This window comes from Dipteris shenzhenensis, chromosome 31 (assembly GCF_047967505.1).
Source record: "Dipteris shenzhenensis isolate YYH24624 ecotype China chromosome 31, Dip_SZ_1.0, whole genome shotgun sequence".
NCBI lineage: Eukaryota > Viridiplantae > Streptophyta > Polypodiopsida > Gleicheniales > Dipteridaceae > Dipteris > Dipteris shenzhenensis.
The window spans coordinates 4,581,471-4,601,580 of NC_141626.1; the positions used below are offsets into that span (position 1 = coordinate 4,581,471).

Genomic DNA, 20,110 nt, shown 5'->3' on the forward strand with positions numbered 1-20,110 from the left:
CAAAGGAAATACCGATGGGATGCCTCTGATGAAGATTTTATTGGTAACGTTAACCAAGAGCTGAGCCAGGCGCTGAGGCCTCGTTGACTTCAAGCTGTAGACAGATTGAGGCGAGGTAGAGGCACCTAGACAAATGCGTGACGTTTTGATACATATCCAGGAACTGACTCGATTAGGAAGCTCATCAGCCGGCCGTGACTCAAATGAGTGCTCGCTACAGTGGCTTGAGGTCGCAGTCACTCGATGGTGATTCCAGAAAATCAGGCGGACGTATGGCGATGGTGCGACGACAGACGTAAAAGGATTGTTCCGCCGTCGATTTCCTTGCGTGGGTGCTAGCTCCACGTAGAAGGTTTTGTGGGAATGTGCGATGGAGATGCCCTGAGTAGATAATTGCTTGATGCCTCGAGCGGAGGGCTAGTAGGGATAAAAGACGCCTTCACGCAAGCGCAGGTCTGTTGTTTGACAAAGATGCCGACGGTGATGATCAAGGCCTTCACGCGAGAGGAAAATGCTAGAGCGTTTTGACAAAGTGACACGTTGCAGCGTGGGGGATCTGTGCTGATGTGGCAGTGATAGAACAGTGCTGACGTGTCATTTTGACACGTGTCAGCTGATGTGATATACCCACATTCAACAGATGACGTGGCAGTACGTGGCATCCAGCTCAGAGCTGACGTGGTGCACTGACACGTGGCAGCCAGCCTGGCAGACCTGTGGTTAGTGTGACCTTGTTCAAGTTAACTGCAGTCAGCTGACCCTGGTTAGAGATCTGGTCAGAGGACAGCCTAACTAGACTAGACTGGTGCAGTTAACCAGTTTGGTTCAGTTAGTGGCCAAGTTACAGACATCTAACCAGACCAGAACAGGACTGATCTGGTTAATGTAACCAGCAGTACAAAAAAAAAGAAAAGGGACGGTTTTTCCTGTCAGTTTTCACCTGTCAAAAGGTACACTGTCAGTATTTTATCTGTCAGACAAACCAGCAGAAAATCAGTAAAAGCACAGATTTGCACGAGTAAAGACATGTTTGTCTTTGTGCTCAGAAAAGGGAATCAGATGCATTCTCAGTGCCTTTTGCACTAGCCAGGAAAGGGGCAATACAGTTGCTGATGCCTTGGCAACTTTGTGAGTTATGTCTTGAGTTGACAGCCCGGCACTGGCACAAGTTGTGAATGCAAGACACCTCTTGTTGAGGTATTTTTCTCTTTGAAAAGCAAAGGCTGATTGCATCAGTTGCATACACAATGTGTGTGAGAGTTGCAGAACTCGGGCAAGTTGCAGAGATGGCTTCACAGCAGCATGCCCAATCATCCCATGAGGGAATGGCAGAGTCTAACCAGGTACAGCAGGCTGAGGCTATACATATAAATAAAGAGAATGCCTATAGAGAGTTGATTACTCAGTTGGGAGAGGCAACAAGCGATCCCTTGTTTTGCAAGATGGTACAACCTCTTTTTGAGGAAAAGCCAGAGAAGCCTCCCTCTGGAGCAGATAAAGAAGAAGTGGTGGGCAAAAAAAGAAAAAGAGCAGGTCCTCTTTCCAAGAAGAAAAAGACGAAGCATCATCACAGCTCATCCAGCTCATCTTCATTTTCTAGCTCTACCTCTTCATCCTTGGCATCACCTCCTTCTTCGGGATCTTCAGAGTCAAAGAAGAAGAAGAAGAAGTCCACCAGGAAGGTAGAGACTAAAGAATTCAAGGACTGTGGAAAGTCAGTAAGATTTGCCACTTACAATGGCGAGTATGGCCAAGCTGAAAAGGCTATGCAGTTCATAAGGCAGTTTGATGCTGCCTTCAGCGTGGAAAATTTAAGTGAGTCCTCAAAGTTTCGTATTGTTGGTTTACACTTGATTGGTACAGCGAGTGCATGGTGGATAGCTAAAACAGCCAACTATGTAGCCCCCAAGAAATGGAAGGACTTCAAGAAAGCTTTCTATAAACAGTTTATTCCCAAACAATTTCAAGATCATGTCCTTCGGGGTTGGGAGAGTATTCATATGGAAGCACAAGATATAGTTGAGTCTTATAACCAGAAATTTTGGGACGCATACTCGCAGGTTTCGCTTTTCAAGAATATTTTTGACAAGACTCAACTCAAGAAGTACAGGGCTGGACTCACTCCAAAGATACATGCCCAAGTGAAAACTAAAGATATTAAAGAAATATCAGATCTCATGCATTCAGCCAATGTGGCTAGTCTCATGTACATGCAGGATCCTACTGGTGTGCCTTCACTACAGGCAGGGTTACCGGGGGATAAAAAGCTAGCGACCCCCAAGTTTGAAACAAGAGAGTTTCCCAAGGCTCAGAAGAGGGGATTTCAGCCTTAGAAGCCGAGGGGAAATCAGGTACAAAAGCCCTATAAGGGAAGACCACGGTTTACCCCTGAATAGATTGAAACTTTCAGGAAAGAGGGTAGGGGCATGTGGCTGCCCAGTGCCGAGAAAAGCCTTCAACTTCGAAGGGAAAAGAGGCAGAGAAGCCACGGGGACCACAAAAGCCAATGGCAGGAGGAATTCCTGACATACTGGGTCATGTTTCAAACCCCGAGGAATGAGAATTGCTGCTATCTTGGGGCAAAGTCAGAGACCAGCAAGCGCTGATTTTATTTGATCCAGGGGCTACTGATAACTTTATATCAGAGGATCTAGCCCTGCGGCTGGGAATAAAGACAGAGGAGTTGGGCAGGGCTCTGGATGCCGACCAGATGTTCTGTGGGAACCCTGTGCCAGTCACTCCCTTGATAGGGAAGCTCCGTCTTCATGTACAGAGTTATGTGGATCAAGAAGACTTCTTCATTTCTCCACTGAAACATCATGATGTAGATAATAATCAGGAGAGAATTCCGAACACATCGATGCCAAAATTGTGCAAATTTGACAACATGGGATTGTCAGTCTGTTTGTAAGCTGACACGTGGTAACCGATGATTGAAACAGCTTTCCACGACAGAAATTTGTACGAAGGTGTGCCATAGGCTCAGGAACACATGCTCCGAATCTCACGTGCAAAGGATAAAATATTCCCACAATTTCCCATGATTTTAGATTCTGATAGCAATGCAATAGAATTAGCCTCGATTCTGGCTCTGTGTACCTAATTTGACCTTTGACAGGACTATGCCCTGACCTTCCCTAACGTTGGAAGAGTAAATGATCAGAAACGGGTGTAGGTCAGGGCCTCGACCTGACAACAGGGCTTGTGAGGGGCTGCACAAGGACGGAAGACTTAATTCCATTTTAGAAATCAGCCTGAGCATTGTGGGCAGCCCACTATAAAAGACGGCTAACTAGCTAACTAACTAGCCCCTTTGTTACACTGTTGGCTCTTCTCATCATAACTCTTGTAATCCTTTCTGGGACGTTTTTCAGTCCCATCGGTAATACTCCACAACTGTTGAGCTTTGAGGATATGCCAACCTTGAATTTTCAGATGCTCTAGTTGGTTCCATCCAACCTAGCACCTTCTGGAAGGGGACATTCATCGGTCTGACTCATTGTGCTTGAACCAGTGTATCACACAGATTATGTGAGTGAGAAATGGCACCTATATATAATTGAAGCACAACTGAACTAGATACCAAAATAAATAAATCTTAAGCCCTTACCTCTATTTGAAATCGACCAAGAATGATGATCAGGTTTCCCCTGGAACCCAAACTCGCTTCCAAGCAGCTGGTGCTCATGTTAGTGTGAAAGGGTCTCCTGGCTATTGAAAGTCCTTCCCTCATTGAGAGAGGATAACAATGTATGAAACGATTACACTAGGGTAGCTCTCGCTGACGAGGATCAAGTGGTAAAACAGGGACCATGTAATACAGCAGGCAATGTGTGTTGCCATTCTCTGTGGGGTGGGAACAAAGGATAAACCAGTCAATGAACCAGGGTATACAAATGTAAGAGATTCATTCTCAATAGCATATACATATAAAGAGGCGCTTGTGGATACCAAAACAGCGCAAAAGGCACCCGCGAATGGCAAGTCTAGGGGGAGATGCTTGATGGCAAGGTTAGTATGGCCTTATGGCTTGACGGAATTCTTTCCATGAGTCTTCTATTTTGCTCTCCTTTGATTTGTCTGCCTGCCCTTTGTCTACTCAATTGTAGATGGTGGTCTTTTTTGCAATACAAGGTTGTTTCAATTGTGCAATTGCTGACTTGAATGCAGTTCTCGAAGGCCTTTAATTTGTTTTATCTGCACAGGTACTGCCAATTGTGGACTGCCCACACTGATTGTTAGTGTTAGATGCTTATATGGTGCTTGTAGGTCGCCACCAATGTTTAGGCTTAAATCATGTCGATTGCGGATACCTACCACACTTCAAGTGGACATTGGCTAGGAGGGAACTCTGAAAGTAGTGCACGTGCGGAAGCATGAGAGAGAGAGAGAGAACTGACACGAGATTAGGCGATAGCAACTGTAGATAACTTAGAATACAGTCTCATCCAAAGGGAGGCAAGTTGAGAGTGAAAACCCAAGTGACTGAGAAAGCGTAAGAGGAGGGCCTTTAAATAGGCCCCAAACCAGTCTGGTCGGCCTGCAAGAGCAGGCTCACTGGCTGACCATACAGTTGGCCTGACCCAACCCAAACAGGGTCTGGGTAGGTCAGGTTGTCCCGACCAGGCATGACCTGGTTGGGTGCCTAAACTGGGCCCAACCAGCCTGAGATCTGCCCTGACCCTCGTAATTATGCTCAGGTATCTGGCCTGGAGATGAATGTTTGACACCCATAAAGAAGTCCTCTCTTGCTACATATGAGATGCCATAAACTGAGCTAGATTGGCTGCCCTAGAGTGAGTGAGATGGTGAGTGATTGTTTGTGTTACACATTGCAAGGCCACAAGAGATAGACCAATGGAATGGTGATCCATGATGGATGTATGTGGGGGCTCTTCATAGTTTAGCCTTCTTGGTGCTTGTGATTTGCTGCTTTTGAAGGTCTACACCCATTTGGGCCTCTTCGCTTGCTTCATCACCTTCTAGGAGACCGTGCATTTGAGCCTCCTCACTTTCTTTGTCCCCTTCTAGGAAACCTTGCATTAGTTCTACACTCTACACCCATTTGAGCCTCTTCACTTTCTTCATCATCTTATATGAGTCCCAGTGCTTCTTTTGGGGTTTTTTGCACGCTTCAAAGCGCTTCCTGCATACCTCTTGTTGTTTGGGGGTGAGGTCCACCCAAAAATAATATTTTCCCCTAAACCCTAAACCGGTTTGCAGGTGTTACCCAAACTTGGTTTCCCTCGCTTGAGAATTGATGGAAGAGTGCACTATGTGTATGTCTATACTATCTTTGAACTTTCTCCCTAGTCATTCCCTGATAGTGATGAGAGGGTGCATCATAAAGTGGTGTAGAAAAAGTCTCTGCATTGAGAATGTCTGCTTCTCATGTTGGGTAAATCCTCATGGGGCATTAGTCTTTGGCCCTACATGATTTCTAAGCTTCAAAGGGGGGGTTGCACATGTGATATATATGGCTGGCCATGCAAATAACGTGGCAACTAAATCTACATGCATTGGATGTGGCAATACGTGGACAACCAATCAGCAGTGAGAGGTTTGACAGTTCAATGAGTAGAGGTGGTTTGATACATCTATTTCTACAGGCTCGGCACAGAAGTTTGGTCTCTTTGTCCAAACTCTCTGATTCTTCTCACGAGTGATCTACATGAGAGTCACCTCCCTGCGTGGAGTATTGCAGTAGCATGTACAGTCGGGTAGTCGTCTGCTAGTAGTGATAGAGTGTCGTAGATGTCTGTGTCCAGTCTTCATGGTTTGTGTCTTGTAAAAAGGCAACAAAATCTGTAGAGGTGAGGCTGCTCACTCTGGTTAATACAAAGGTCTTTTTGTGTCGAACCTGTCACTGGCAAGCTGTCAGAGATAGGAAGAAATGTTGCTAATCCACTCTGAAACTTTCCGTGATTATATCATGAGAAAGGGAGAGTGTTTGTAATTGAAATGTTTAATATGAATTCCAAGATCTTCGGGGTCTTGTCCTCCTCTTCTTGTACTGCCCATATCATCTAGTCCTTTGCTTTCATTCTCTCTCTTCTTCCTTATGATTATGCTTCTTGCTAGCAAGAGCATAGAAACCAAAAAGCATATTTCTTTCACACAGAAATGTTGCAAAACGACATCAAAACGTCTTTGTCTCAAAGAGCATGCCCAGGGCTTCCAAACTGGTCGTTTTTTGTCACTTTTAGTTGCTTTTCGCCTATATAGTTTGGTTTGGGAGCCTTGCTCTTATCATGTCATGAAATGTTTGAATTGATATATGTTGTAATGTTTAAACTTTATCCTTAAGCTGGATTTATGAAGATTGAAAGTGAAACTTGGAACTTGAATGTTCAGTCTATTGAATAGTTTAGATTGAAAGGTGCGAGGATAGGACCTAGGGGTCAAGGGCAGGGGCCAACTTTGCTTGAAATTTGGCCATCGTATCCTCTGTCCAGAATCTTCGGTTCTTCAACACCTCCAATGGCTGTCACTGGCGAGAGAGAGAGAGAGAGAGAGAGAGAGAGAGAGAGAGAGAGAGAGATTTGTGAAGGAGTCATGATCTCATCATTTCATGTATATTTCATGTATCTCCGCCTGATACAGGACAGCTTGCTACTATGGCCGCACAGAGCAGCCACAGCAAAAGACATTGTCCGTGGTGTCTTGCAGGTATGGAAAGTGTACTGTCTTTATGTCAATTGGTCTCATAACTCCTATGAAATAGAAAAAGAAAGTATTTTTTGCATTTGTAAAGACACGTTTGCACTAACTATTAAGTAAGGGATTGTGTGTCAATGTCTGGTGCTTTAAAGACAAACATTGTGTACTCAAAGTAGGGAGGCCAATGCTCCACAGGCATGTTATTTGCGACTTGCAGTGGAAGGCCATCAGCATGCCTTTGGAGGTAATTGCTGGTCGAGTCTATGTGATAACAATGCAGAAACACAATCAGGAACTTGCTCTGTAAATTCTTTGGGTATTCGTCTGCATTATGACAGAGAATCCATACAGTGGCACAATGCACTCTGGAAAAGCCAGAGCTTTGCCCAACAAAATATTCAAACTTTACTGAGACAGATGGAAGATGAAGGCTGGCTGATGAAGCATATTTTGTTGAGTGCCAATGAAAGTGCATCATACAGTACAAACTGAGCCCACCTTCAACATGTGTTAGGATCGTTTGCTGGCTGTTAGCTTGCTGCTGCATGCTCCAAAATGCCGGAAGAGCTTCATTTTTAATGTAAACGTCCTTCTTTCTGCAATACATTAGCATGTATTATATATAATTCAACTTTCTCAAAATCAGTTGCGATGGGCACAACACTTTTCCTATGCCTCAACCTAGGTGGTATTGAAAGAGTGGTATTTCAATTTTTACGTGAGGGAGGTCTTTGTTTCTTCAGGCTTCCCTTCCCCTCTTTTTCTTTTTTCTTTCTTTGGGGGCAGGTGTGTGTTTTTGTACATGGTATGTGTGTGTTGGGGGGGGGCGGGGGGCGGGATTGTCCTAAAGGCTTTGTTAAAAAAAGGAGGCGGAGTTTCATTTAAGGTATAATTTCTCATCACCTACCACTGCGTCCTGCTGGTGCACCCTATCTTACAAAGCTCATCTTCCTCCATCTTATTGTGGCTTCGTTCTGCTGGTTACGGCCTCAGAGTGTGAACTTTCCCTCAAAGGGCAAGATGCTATAGGGAGTTGGTCATTCCTTGGAGCATTGGTTGATGGGATGGAGCTTTAACCCTTAGTCTTTTCCTTCGTTTGCCAACCAACACCTGTAAGTGCTTCTCACGTCATGCCTCTGTGCTTGTCCCCCTACCCCATTTCTTCCCTTCCCTTCCGTCCTTTTTTAATATTTGCAAGTGTCCTTCTTGTCCCCCCATTTCTTTTTGCCTTCAGCAATCTTTTTGTGGAAAAATCATGATATGAAACTATATTTTGAGTCTAAATCTTCCCTTTTGTGGGGCCTCATATTCCTTCGTTTTATTACTCGAATGGGAATAGTTTCAATGTTGCAAGATCTGCTTATTTTAAGGAGATGGTTGAAATTATAGCATTTGGGTCCACGTATACCCCTTCCACTTTTGATGCATTAAGGGGAAAGCTTCTAGAGGATGAGGTGAAGGCAGCTAGTGAAGCCATTCATCGTGTGAAGGAGAAATGACACATAAGTATGGGGTTACTTTGGTTGCAGATGGTTGGAGTGATGTGCGGAGTCGCTCACTTGAGGGCATTTTGGCATATTGTAGAGGATCTTCTCTCTACATACACTCTGTAGAGTGTGGATTACAACAAAACATTGCAATTGTTTTGATGCAGTGGAATATGTGGGGCCATCCAAATGTTGTGCAGCTTGTTTCAGATAGTGATAATACCAACAAGGCTGCAGATGCATTATTGGAGCAAAAGTATTATTATTGGAGCAAAAGTATCCTCACATTCAGTGGAGTTCTTGTATTACCCATTGTTTACATAATTTGTTAAAAAGACATTGGCAAATTATCCTGGGTAAAAAGTTTTATTAACGATGATAGAGAGATCCTGACCGATAAACCCTTCAAAAAATGGGGCATCGATTTCATTGGACCCATAAGCCCAGCATTTATTACACGCAATCACTTTTCTCTCTCCTTGTTCCGCAAGTTTGCAAGCAAGGAGCTCTTGAAGTACGCAGAGACAAGGTTTGCATACAATTATCCGATGCTATCAAAGACTCGTTGAAATGAGACCTGCACTTAAGCAGGTTGTGGCAAGTCCAAAGTGGGATGCATGGCCCACTTCTAGGCAGGCCCTTGGAATGTTGGTCTATGACTTGTGTATAGGCAACAATGACTTTTGGGCTGATGCATCACTCATGTATGCTTTGTGTAAGCCGATTGTCTTGTTGCTGAAGAAGGTTGTTGGAGATAAGCCTTATGTTGGGAAAGTATATAAGGGGATGGATCGCATGATAGAAAATATCATAGTGTTAGAGAAAGATCCCCAAAGGTTGAGAGAGTTGGAGAAAGGTTCTCAGCCAGGGTTGTAGCTCCTCCTCTTGTGAACGCATGTGGAGTAGCTTTGTCTACATCCATACACAAGAAGTGGAACCCTCTCAAGCACAAAGGGCAAATGATCTTGTCTTTTTTAATGCAAACTTGTGTTTGCTTACCAAGATGAGACAAGAGCACACGCATGACAAGTTTATTGGTTTTCAGAAGCTTGATGACGCCTTTACTGATCATGATGAGGCGGCGGCAGCGGATGATGAGTAGTAGTAGTAGTAGAATGGGGTGGAGGTTGAGGCTTTTGATCTATTTGGATTTTGGATTCTAGACTTTGATCATATCATCATTGATGTAGCGGATGGCCTTAAGGCTTACAGGCTAGGCTTTTTGGGTTTTGTACTTTCGACATATATGAAGTTTGAAACTTTGAGCCATATATTCAATATTGACATTTTGTAACTTCTCGATCTTCACTATTTAGCCTTTCCCATTGATTTCAAATTTGTCATTTATTCCTCATTGCTCTAACTTTTAAGGTCTAAGTTATATACTATGATCTATCTTCAAAGTTGTAATTTTGTAGATTGTGGTATGTGTTATGCACTATGTTTTAAGTTATAGGTAGGCTGTAGGCTGTAGCATTCTAAATCCATGGGTGCTTAGCTCACTTGTCCATATTCGTTTTCCCTAACTATGGTTGGAATAGCAGGTCTCGAGGGTTCACCATGTTATCATAGCTTACACTTCAACTTGAAATGTTTGATTTTTATTATAATTGAGCGATTCACCATGTTATCATAGCTTACACTTCAACTTGAAATGTTTGATTTTTATTATAATTGAGCGACACAAATGTTCACAACACTAAAATGTATTATTGTTAGATGGATGATTGTTGGACCAACTTCCAATGATCAACATAATAGTTGTTTAAGACAAGGCAAAGCTATTCCTAAATTGCACATTAAATACTAGGAAGAATATGCTAGATGTCCTTTGCAATGTGCTAGTCTTTACAAAGAGAGACCCTAATTGCAAACGTCAAAATTTGTGTCTTGTCTTTGCTTAGTACTTGAACCTGGCGTACAAAATTTGATATCAATTCTTTTTTAATTGATAAATTGGTGACAATTAATTCTCAGTCTAGTAGTGCATCTTGGGTTTGAAAAAGAAAGTGAACAAGTATATGAGAAAAAGTACACCTTGGCATATCTGCAGCCTTACAAATGTTTTTGAGAGAGAGAGAGAGAGAGAGAGAGGTTATATAATGTAGTGTGTATAATATAAGTTAATATACATACATAAATAAATAAATATAAAATACATAATATATAATCTCTATCTCTATATACCTTAAGGAGAGTGAGCGGCCACGTGTCAAGTGAAAAAGGGTGCTACTTGCATATTGAAGGTGGTTGCAGGGAGTTAAATGCGGTGCCTTGCCCTTAAGACATGCACATTTATGCTCGTGCTCTTCGCAAATCTTCTCACGCATACAACCTCAAATCCCTCTTTGAGCACGCCAACTCTCTCTCTCTCTCTCTCTCTCTCTCTCTCGCAAAGCTCCCCAATCTCTGCTTATCAAACTCCCACCCTCTCTCACTCCCATTCCTTGTTTCAGAAGAAGTTGTGTTTAGCACAACGCCCCAGCCTCCATCTTTCGCATTGCCCTCTTTCCCATCTTCACCGCCTCCATCACCTCCTCAAGAGCCTCCTTGAGCGGCCGACCCATGCTTTCTCCCACAAGACCTGCCAGGTTGTTCTTGCCACACATGTGCTTCCTTTCTTCCACGAATCTCTCCTTTCTGAATCCTAAGAGCCATCGACAGAGAGAGACTTGCAGCTTCACACATGTGCTCCCTTTCTTCCACGAATCCCTCCTTCCTGAATCCTGAGAGCCATCGACAGAGAGAGACTTGCAGCTTCACATATGCACAACGCAAAACATTAAATCATTCTCAACATGGTGGAGAGCAAGTTAACATCAAGGGTTCCTTGTGGCAATGCGCTTTGGAAGACCCATCGAAGCAGCCATGGAAGATTCCAAGATTTGGGTAATGTTTTGTAGCTCTTCTGTCTTAACTTTGCTTTCTCCATCATGCTTCTCAAGGGATACTTTGAACCAAATTTGAGGATGAGTCTCCCTAAAAAAGCCATGCATATGCTGAAGAATGAAGTTATAGGAGTTTGATGAGCAGACTTCACCAGCTTTCCAGACAAGTACTTCTAGGGATGCTAAGTTCTTGCATTCTTTGCAAGTAAATTTGATGCGCGGACCTGCTACTCTCTCTCTCTCTCTCTCTCTCTCTCTCTCTCTCTCTCTCTTCTGGTCCTCGCCTTCTCATTTCTTCACCAGCGAATGGATGTTTCCTTGCAATTGTGAATGGTGAGGTTTGTCGTTGCGCACACCATTTGTGAGGAGATTCCCACAACAAAACGAAATCCATCGTGGGATTTGTTCAACCAACTCAGTAACGCTTGGCAAGAGCCGAAGCTGGTCTCCATGATTATGCTATGTTTAAGTCGACAGTTCTCTAATGATGTTTCGAGGTGAATTTCCTCTATAGAGTTTACATGCAGTAGATGGTTTTGTCTAGGTACTCACTGATTAGGACCCTCATGGAGCAGATGGTTTTGTCCAGGTACTCATTGGTTAGGACCCTCATGCAATAGATGGTTTTGTCAAGGTACTTATTGATTAGGACCCTCATGGAGATGGAGCCAACCATTGTGTTTCTTCAGAAAGTGCATGCTAGCTATGCCCTTGAATCTCGCATGAACAACACCCTCTTCTGATAATAGCAGCCTCGCTCTCGTATCTTCAATCCGAGTGCGCTTTCTTGGAGAGGCTACAAGATTTTGTAAGGATGTCATCTGTAGACCCTCAGGAGGGCGTTGAGGATGCACAATCCTTCGTAAGATCCAACATTCCATCCATTTTGCGCCATCAAAAGCGATGAGATAGTGGCGCTATATCCTTGGAACATGGGGTAATTGAATGCAACAAAGAGGGATAGGTTTATGGAACCATTTCTTCGAGTAGCAAAATGGGTGTGGCTATTGCATAGATTAGTGTAGAAAATCTACAACTAGATACAAAAATTAAATACTTGACAAACAATAGAACTACTGCAAACTTCACACTTCTATTATAGAGGCCTGAGGGACTATATTGCTTATGAGTATCAACAACCGGATAGCATCGAGCCATAACAACATCGAGCCGTAATAACATCGAGCTTGATTCTTCTTCTGTTCCTGACACTATTGGCCATAAAGTAAAGTCAGGTTCCAAGCTGCCATGCAGGAAAGTTTTCGCCACCATTGAAAGTGACCAATTTGACCGATTCATGCTTCGCCTCCATCTTCAAACTTGCTCTGATACCAACTATAGAAAATTTACAACTAAATACAAAAGAGAAATACTCGACAAACAATAGAACTACTACAAACTTTATAGAGGAAACCCGAGGGACTACATTGCTTCTAAGTATCAACAATCAGATAACATCGAGCCATGATAACTGTGGGGTTCAAGGCCCCTGTGCCTAACCCTGATTATGTATACTCAAACTATATATATATTGATATATTGAAGATTAGGGTGGTAAAGCACCTACTAGAACTTGTGTCTCTCGAGCTCTCTCTCCCTCTTAGCTTCCATTGTGTCCTCATAACTGGTATCAGAGCTGGAAGATAAGGCCATCGCCAACTTACAAGAGGAAGTTGCAAAAGACAGTCTATTTTAAACCTGAGAGTCTTGTGATGAAGATATCCTTCTCTAGAAGCTGAATCTTGACCTGAGATCAAAAGCAAAGTTTAAACGACTTTGAGTACTTCATTTTTTGTTTTTACATATCTATGATTCGAGTTTTCAGTGAAAAGTTACAACTCCTGCAAAAAGTGAGGAAATTTGTTTATGCGCAGATTTTGTGTTGGATCTCCATATCCAGGCTACCATTTGCAGTTTCAACATTGTCGGCGGATCCAGAGCGGTCCAAAACTTCTACCTGTGAAAATGCTTATGATTCCGTGTTCTGAAGCTGTGGTACAGCTCTGTCTACTCCGATGTTTTCATTTCGTCATTTCCTGTGTGAGGGGGATCTCAACATCTGGGCCTATTGTGCATAGCATGCAGACCCACTGGCCCCGTTGCTGTCTGGCTGAGCCCGCTGCCCCCCTGCCATCTCTTCCTCCTCCGCCTCCTCCCCACCCTCCTCCTCTGTCTCTCCCCGTCATCTCCTCCCCCCAACCATTGCCCCCCCCGCCATCTCTTATGTCCCCCTCACCTTCTCTTTAACTTCCCGCCAGTCTTCTCCTTCGCCTCTTGCCTCCTCCCCTCTGCTTGCTATTTCACCCCCCCGCCATCTCTTCCAACCCCCTCGCCGTCTCTTCCGCCCCTCGCCTTCTCTTCAGTTTCCCCACCACCATCTCCTCCGCCTCTCGTTGCCCCCCTCGCTCCTTCTTTCATTGCCCCCTGCCTCCTCTTTTCCTTCCCTGCATCCTCCTCCTCGCGTTCTCCAACCTCCTTCCCCCCGCCTCTTCGCCCGCCTCCTTCTTGCCATCCCCCCCCACCCCACCGCCCCTTTCCCCGCCTTCACCCTTCTTCCCTTAGCTTGTCCTCTTCCGCTTCCCTCCTCGCTCTTCTCCTCCTCCTCCTTTGACATCTCTCCATCTCACCCCACCCCTCCTCTTCGCTTCCCTATCCGGGTTTTTATATTTTCTCTCCCTACAGTGGGAGCTTTTGTGCTTGTTCGGAGAAAGAAAATCTTGGTGGTGACCCTTGGTTTGGCCAAAGGGGCTCTATGGCAGCACTCCCACAGCCGTTAAGGTCATTCTTTCTTTAACCAACAAGCAACAAGTACAACAAGCAGTTCAGTCCCTCCAGGACAGGGCGATCATGGGCCTCACACCCATAAAAAGGCAGGTGCAGGAGTGGATCCAGGCCAGCTTGGCACTAGAGGGTGACCACTCAGGAGGTCACCATCTATGGAAGAGGCATCTTCCTCATCCAGATGAGCTCCCCCGACACTGCCTCAACACTTGTGGAGCAGAGTCCCATCCTTCTTGGCCGGCATTTGGTGTACATCTTCCCTTAGTACCATGGCTTTACAATGGAAGACATGGACATGACACACCATGTTCCCCGTTTTTTGATTACGCTCCCCATCCCAGGGCTTCCACAGGAATATAGAGCCATCCTCCCCTCCATTGGTCGAACATTTGGCACTGTGCGGGAGTCTCTGTCAAATTCGACGGCATCAGTGGTAGCAGATGACGGGGTCCCCAGGATTAGACTGGTGGTTGAGAGCCTAGAGTCCCTCCTAGAGTTGATCCTCCTAGAGATCCTTGAAGGGGGTACACTGCCCCTCCTGCTATGCTCGTCCTTATCACTGTCCCCCTCCCTCCCCCCCCCCCCCCTCTCCACCTCCTTAGCAGGTTCTTTAGCCTCCCCTCCCCTCCCCTACCTTGACTCCCTCGCCAGCGAGCAAGAGTAAGACACCGCCCCCTTTCACTTCCTCATTGTAGCATTCGGTCCCCTCTCTCCATTCGAGGGGGGAGCCAGAGGGAAGGGGCTCGTCCTCTCGATCAGCAACTCCCAATTTCTAGCCTGCGGTCCCCTCTCTCCATTCGAGGGGGGAGCCAGAGGGAAGGGGCTCGTCCTCCCAATCAGCAACTCCCAATTTCTAGCTTGGGCGTCCCTTACCATGGGACTTCTGGAGATGGGGATCCTAGAATTATCAAGAGATTCCAGACTCTTACCCTCTACCCTTGGAGGTAACGCTTGTGATCTTGCAGCCCCGGAAAGGGAATTCGATCAGCGTAGTGGGCTCCCAGACACACCCAGTTTGGAGATTCCAATTCGCCTCCACAAGGTTGGAGAAGCAGTCCCCAGTGGTGTTTGATGCTATGCTGGGAGATCAGATTTCACGCATGATATATGAGTGGATGGGGCCATAAGGACTGGACTTTTGGCACACCCATGGTGTTGAGGTGAATTTTCAGCTGTGCTTCACGACGCGAGAGAAGCCGATGTGTGGTTTGGCGATAGGAGTTATCAGATTGCCGCTTGAGGCAAAGATAGACATTAGGAAAAAAGGGAGCTCATTTTGGGGCCTTTTAGGGTTTAGAAAAATAGGCTCTCGACCAATCAGAAGAGGGCCAACATAACGTTGGGAAAATACCAAAAACCATGTAAAAATATAAATAAGTCATATTCAAAATCTTTTTCTTTTATTATGTCTGACATACGCAATCTTCAAAAGATGATTTTTTGTGCAGCATTTGATGATTCTGACATTGCCAGCGCATCCAAAGCGGGCCAAAACCCCCAAATCAATCTTGGAGACACCGAAAACCGACGCCCAGAGGCTTGAAAAAGGGCAAAAATGCCCAGAATGGGAGATTTGCACAAAAATGTGATTTGGCCAGCTAGAAAATCGACCCTAGAGGCATCGAAAACCGACGCTCGGGGTTCGAAAAAGGGCAAAAATGCTTGGAATGGGGGATTTGCAAAAAAACGCGATTTGGCCAGCTCGAAATTGAAAAAAATGCGATTTGGCCAGCTGGACAATTTCCAGCTGGCCAAATCGCGTTTTTTTGCAAATCCCCCATTCCGGGTATTTTTGCCCTTTTTCGAACCTCTGGGCATCGGTTTTCGGTGCCTCTAGGGTCAATTTGGGGGTTTTGGCCCACTTTGGACGTGCTCGCGATGTCAGAATCATCAAATACTACACAGAAAACCATGGATCTTATATATGCATTTAATGTGAAGTCTGGGCACTAGACTAACATTTTTATAGTAAGTATCCGTATTTTATGGCATTTCCCATATTTTGAGTGTAACAAAAATAGGTAAATAGTGAATTTCTTGGAGGGCCCCAAAATGAGTTCCATTCTTTCCTAATGTCATGCATACTACTGGCCACTCCAGAAGTGTGCAGATTTGTTCAAGGTGGAAGTCTCCTTCATGATGAAATGAGCACGGAAGATTGGCATTGAGCCGATGTCCACCCTAGTACACCGACATACAGACACGAACTACTCGTCCTCCAAACCCCTGGCAAAGTCACATAAAGCGATCTTTCTGGAACAGGCACCCACTCACAGGAGAGCCTTGTTTTCTGCATCCCGTCCTCATGAGCTGGACCATAGTGAGTTGGAGCGTGCATGGGCTCCATGACCGTGCTCGTAGAGTCAACCAGAATACTTGATCCTTCAGTAGGAGTTGCAGAGGACAGCGGTAGGGTGGGCAGTGGACATTCTTTTGATTCAGGAGCATATGTTCTCAGCATCATACATTAGATGGCGACACCATCTCCTCCCAGTGAGAGGCCCAGAGGTGTGGTCCCCTGCAGTAGGACGGAGCAGAGGGGTCTACATCTCGGTCTCATAGACAGTGGCTTCAGAGGTTTATGATCAGGGCGAGCTTATCCCAGGACGGGCAGTTTGGATGGGAGTTAGGATGGGAGAGTCTAGGAATGGGATCCTGAACGTGTATACTCCAGCGTGCAAACAGCGGCCTCAGCCCAGGTGCAGGGCCTTGGAAGCTTCTCTTACAGCGAGGGCTTCCTAGGAACACCCCATGCACTGGGGGGCAGTGGCAGCATTCACACAAATGGATCTTCTCAGAGGCCCCCATTATGGGGAAGGGTTCCCCCTTGATGAGGCGCCTCCATAGGGTCTGGCAGAGATTAGCAAGGGGCCTCATTCATGCTTAGCCCCGATGCAAGAGTAGTTCGAGCGTCAGCCCCTTGTTTGGCACCCTGAGATCAAGGATTAGGATGGGCATATGCTTGGGAAGGGGACTCACATTGGTTGGGCACAGTGGACAGTGGACCGGCCGACTCCCTTGGCATTTGGAGCAGATTACCCATGGAGGCAGAGGTGAGGCTTGGCACCTTAGCGCATTTGCGAGGGGCAGGGCAACGGATGAGAGAGATTGACCTAGCCATCCATGAGTCTTGATGGGAGGGACTTCACATGTGGATGGACAATAGATGGTTGGGTCAGTTTTCTCGGACTGGGGTCCCCTTGGGGATGATGATGCAACGAGGCAACACACAGCCTAGTTTTTTTTGTGTAAAACCTAGAGGGCTACTCTAGGCACTCATTGAGAGAGACCCAGAGATGGATGGGATACATTGGCAGATGATTAGAGTGGTGGGATGTTTGGGAAGGAGTGGCACATTGATCCTCCCAATATTCTAGAGCAAGATGCTCCCAAATGGCACCTCTGGCTTTGGGAGGGTGGGCCCTTGAGGGAGGTCCAGTGGGATCTGGGAGAGTGGGTCTGGCCCTCCAGGGGCGGCCTTGCCTAGCAGGTGGACAAATTGCCCTTCTTTTCCTACACCACACGGATTGGCAAGAGGCTTCAGATGGACTCTTCAATTTGGACCCCTTCGAGGGGAGAGGCATTGGGTGGCCCAGAGAGTGCCCCAGGACGTCCGTTCCGTTTTTTGGCACGATTATGGTTCAGTTTGCGGCCGAGGAAGATCTCCTACTTCTTGTGGCTAGCAGTCCACAAAGGCTTGCCCATCGGTCCATGGTTGCACCATATGCGGGTAGAGGGGCAGTGTCATTGTTGCTCTACTGGTTTTTTGGAGACGACCCTTCACTACCTCTGGAGTTGTTGTAGTGCAGTGAGGATTTGGATGGAAGCCCTCAGGATTATGACCCATATGCAGAGCCTTCAGAGGGACTACACAGGAGGAATGGTGGCCTGGTTGACTGAGGGAGGACACGAGTTTCAGATTGATGAGGTCTCCCCAGCTTACTGGATACAAGGTCATAGCATTCAGAGGATAGAGCTCCATGAGGCGGTCCCTCCTGATAGCCTTGTTTCTCATTCTCCTCCGGATGATAGCGTATGGGAGGTATTAGTGAGTATCATGACGTGGAACATTTGGGTTGGTCAGTGCAATCTAGTGATGGGTGAGCATCCGGTTCCACCCTCGGCTACCTTGATCGCCATCTAGCAAGATATCATATACACCCTCTGCTCCACCTGGGAGCGTGTGACCCCAGGCTGTAGGGCAACTGTTGTGAGGCGCACTCGATTCTACAAGGCTTGGCCTACATGAGTTTTTTACATATTCACTCCGTGAGGGATTTGCTGGTTGTATAGTCCCCTCACCTGGCTGTTAGCCCCTGTACTAGATATCCCCTAGGCAGTGGGCTGGGTTTCTTTGGAACATGCCGGTTTTTTCATCTTTCAATCTTTTTCCAGTTTTTCCATACTCATCACCTTCAGGGCTGCTGTTTTGTATGAAGTCTTTCAAGCATTAATAGAAGGTTTCTTTCTTTACAAAAAAACATCCGGGCCTCCATCTGTAGAGTTGTTTGTCTCGTTGGATGCGAGACTACCTAAAACATCCATGCGCAAAGTTGCTTGCCATTCCGTGAGGAATCGAGGGAGTTGTGATTCTGTGTGTTTTTCCGTTGAGTCTTGGGAGCTAGATATACCTTTGGCAAACGCTCAAGGATATGTGCAGCATGGTCAAGGTGGTGCATATAACTATTTTGCAAACACAATATCTCTCCAATGTTGATCACATTCATCTATAACAATGGCAACATTCATAGCAATGTTGGCATAGCTTTGTATTCATGAATACACTTGTATACATGGAAACATGAATATGTACTATCATGTTGTGCCGCAACAACGCATGGTCTCTATCTCTCTTCTATGTTCTTTGTATTTCCTTAAGGAAGGGTTGCCATGTGGCATTCAAAGGGGAGTCCTGTTTTCAGCGAAAAAGGAGTGCTCCATGTGGCAAAAGGAGGTGGAGTGGAGGGAGAGCTAGGAGATGTGCCACATGACACTCAAAGGGCATGGGAACTCCTTTTCCTTTTGAGTGCCTTGCCCAATAAGCAAGCTTTGGAGCAAGCTAGCCACACAGGACCGCAATAGAAGAGCAGATAGCAGTCTGTAAACGAGACTACAGTAGAGGAGTAGGCTGCAATGAATAACAAACTACAATTAATAGTAGACTACAACGAATAGCAGTCTATAAACAAATAGCAGTCTATCACACATGCAAATTCAAAAATAGACTGGTGCTACTAAGACCTGACATGGACTAATGTAGCAAAAGTAGCTCCAGTAAAAAATTTGTGAAGTTTGCAATGGCCATAAAAGCTAGCAAAGAAGCTAGTTTAGAGCCGCCACCAATGTAGCGGCTAGTGTGGGAGAGGAGAGCACACACAAAGGGATAACGAGACACCAAAAGTGGTGGATCAAAAGCTACTCTAGCTTATTCCTCTATCATATATATATATGAGTATACACGGGCACTGTACAAGTGGGTAGGCACACTGCCCTTTATCCCAACAACCTTCCACTTAAAGGCAATGTGCCTTTTAAGGGAGTATAGTACACGTACAATACAATCAGTCCAACTCCCATTGCACCGGAAGAAAGAACCGGAAGTGTAGCCCCAATGGCAAACATGTGAGAACCAAGTCTCAACCCAGTCATGGATGCATGAAGTACTATGGCTGCCATATCAACCATAACCTACTGCTCAACTGATCTGTGATCATCTGAAACAACCAAGTATCGGAAGACAAACATCATCAAGACCATGCAGCTCCCACTGCAAAGCATCCCTGTGGACATAAAGGACCATATGGCAAGTAACCTCAGAAGGATAGCAACCTCCTGAATACTGAGACCATAACCTGTCTCAATGCGCATCACATCTTGAGCTCTCATAACAGTATCAAACCTATGAAGCCAAGCTCGAGGGGATTGCTTCTGGCCATGGAGGCACTTACAATGCAAACATATCAATGATTCCTACCGATGCGGAATATGACCTGAGTCAATAACTGCAGAAACCACATCTGTCTTGGCATAACCAACCAATGGATCATACCGGGCATCATTAGCCAAGGTATCCTCCTCACCATGCATAGCCTCATCCTCATCTGCAAGAGGCACTCCGCATTGTGGGAGCAAACTGTAACTGTCCATAGAAGATGCATCAACAATCTCCATAGGAGTATAAACCTGTGGAATACTCGAGACATCTAACCGTCTCTTACCAAAATCAGGAAGTAATTGTGGCTGTCCCAACTTTATAACCTACTCATTGTGGGAAAAACCTCCCACTCCAAGGGA

The 20,110-nt window shown here is 45.6% G+C and overlaps 1 protein-coding gene across 5 annotated transcripts in view; it reads left to right on the forward strand.

The window, feature by feature from the left end:
• RUS4 (root UVB sensitive protein (Protein of unknown function, DUF647)) overlaps positions 1-7,304 on the forward strand; it is a 66,433-nt gene extending 59,129 nt beyond the window's left edge. For 4 of the 5 annotated variants that reach the window (XM_087369877.1, XM_087369881.1, XM_087369879.1 and 1 more), the window contains 2 exons: positions 6,604-6,669; positions 6,856-7,304. In XM_087369877.1, coding sequence (XP_087226003.1) covers positions 6,604-6,669; positions 6,856-7,152 — 363 coding nt within the window. In that variant the 3' untranslated portion in view covers positions 7,153-7,304. The remainder of the gene's footprint in view (positions 1-6,603; positions 6,670-6,855) is intronic. The other variant, XM_087369882.1, reaches the window with a different exon arrangement.
• The last annotated feature ends 12,806 nt before the right edge of the window (positions 7,305-20,110 follow it).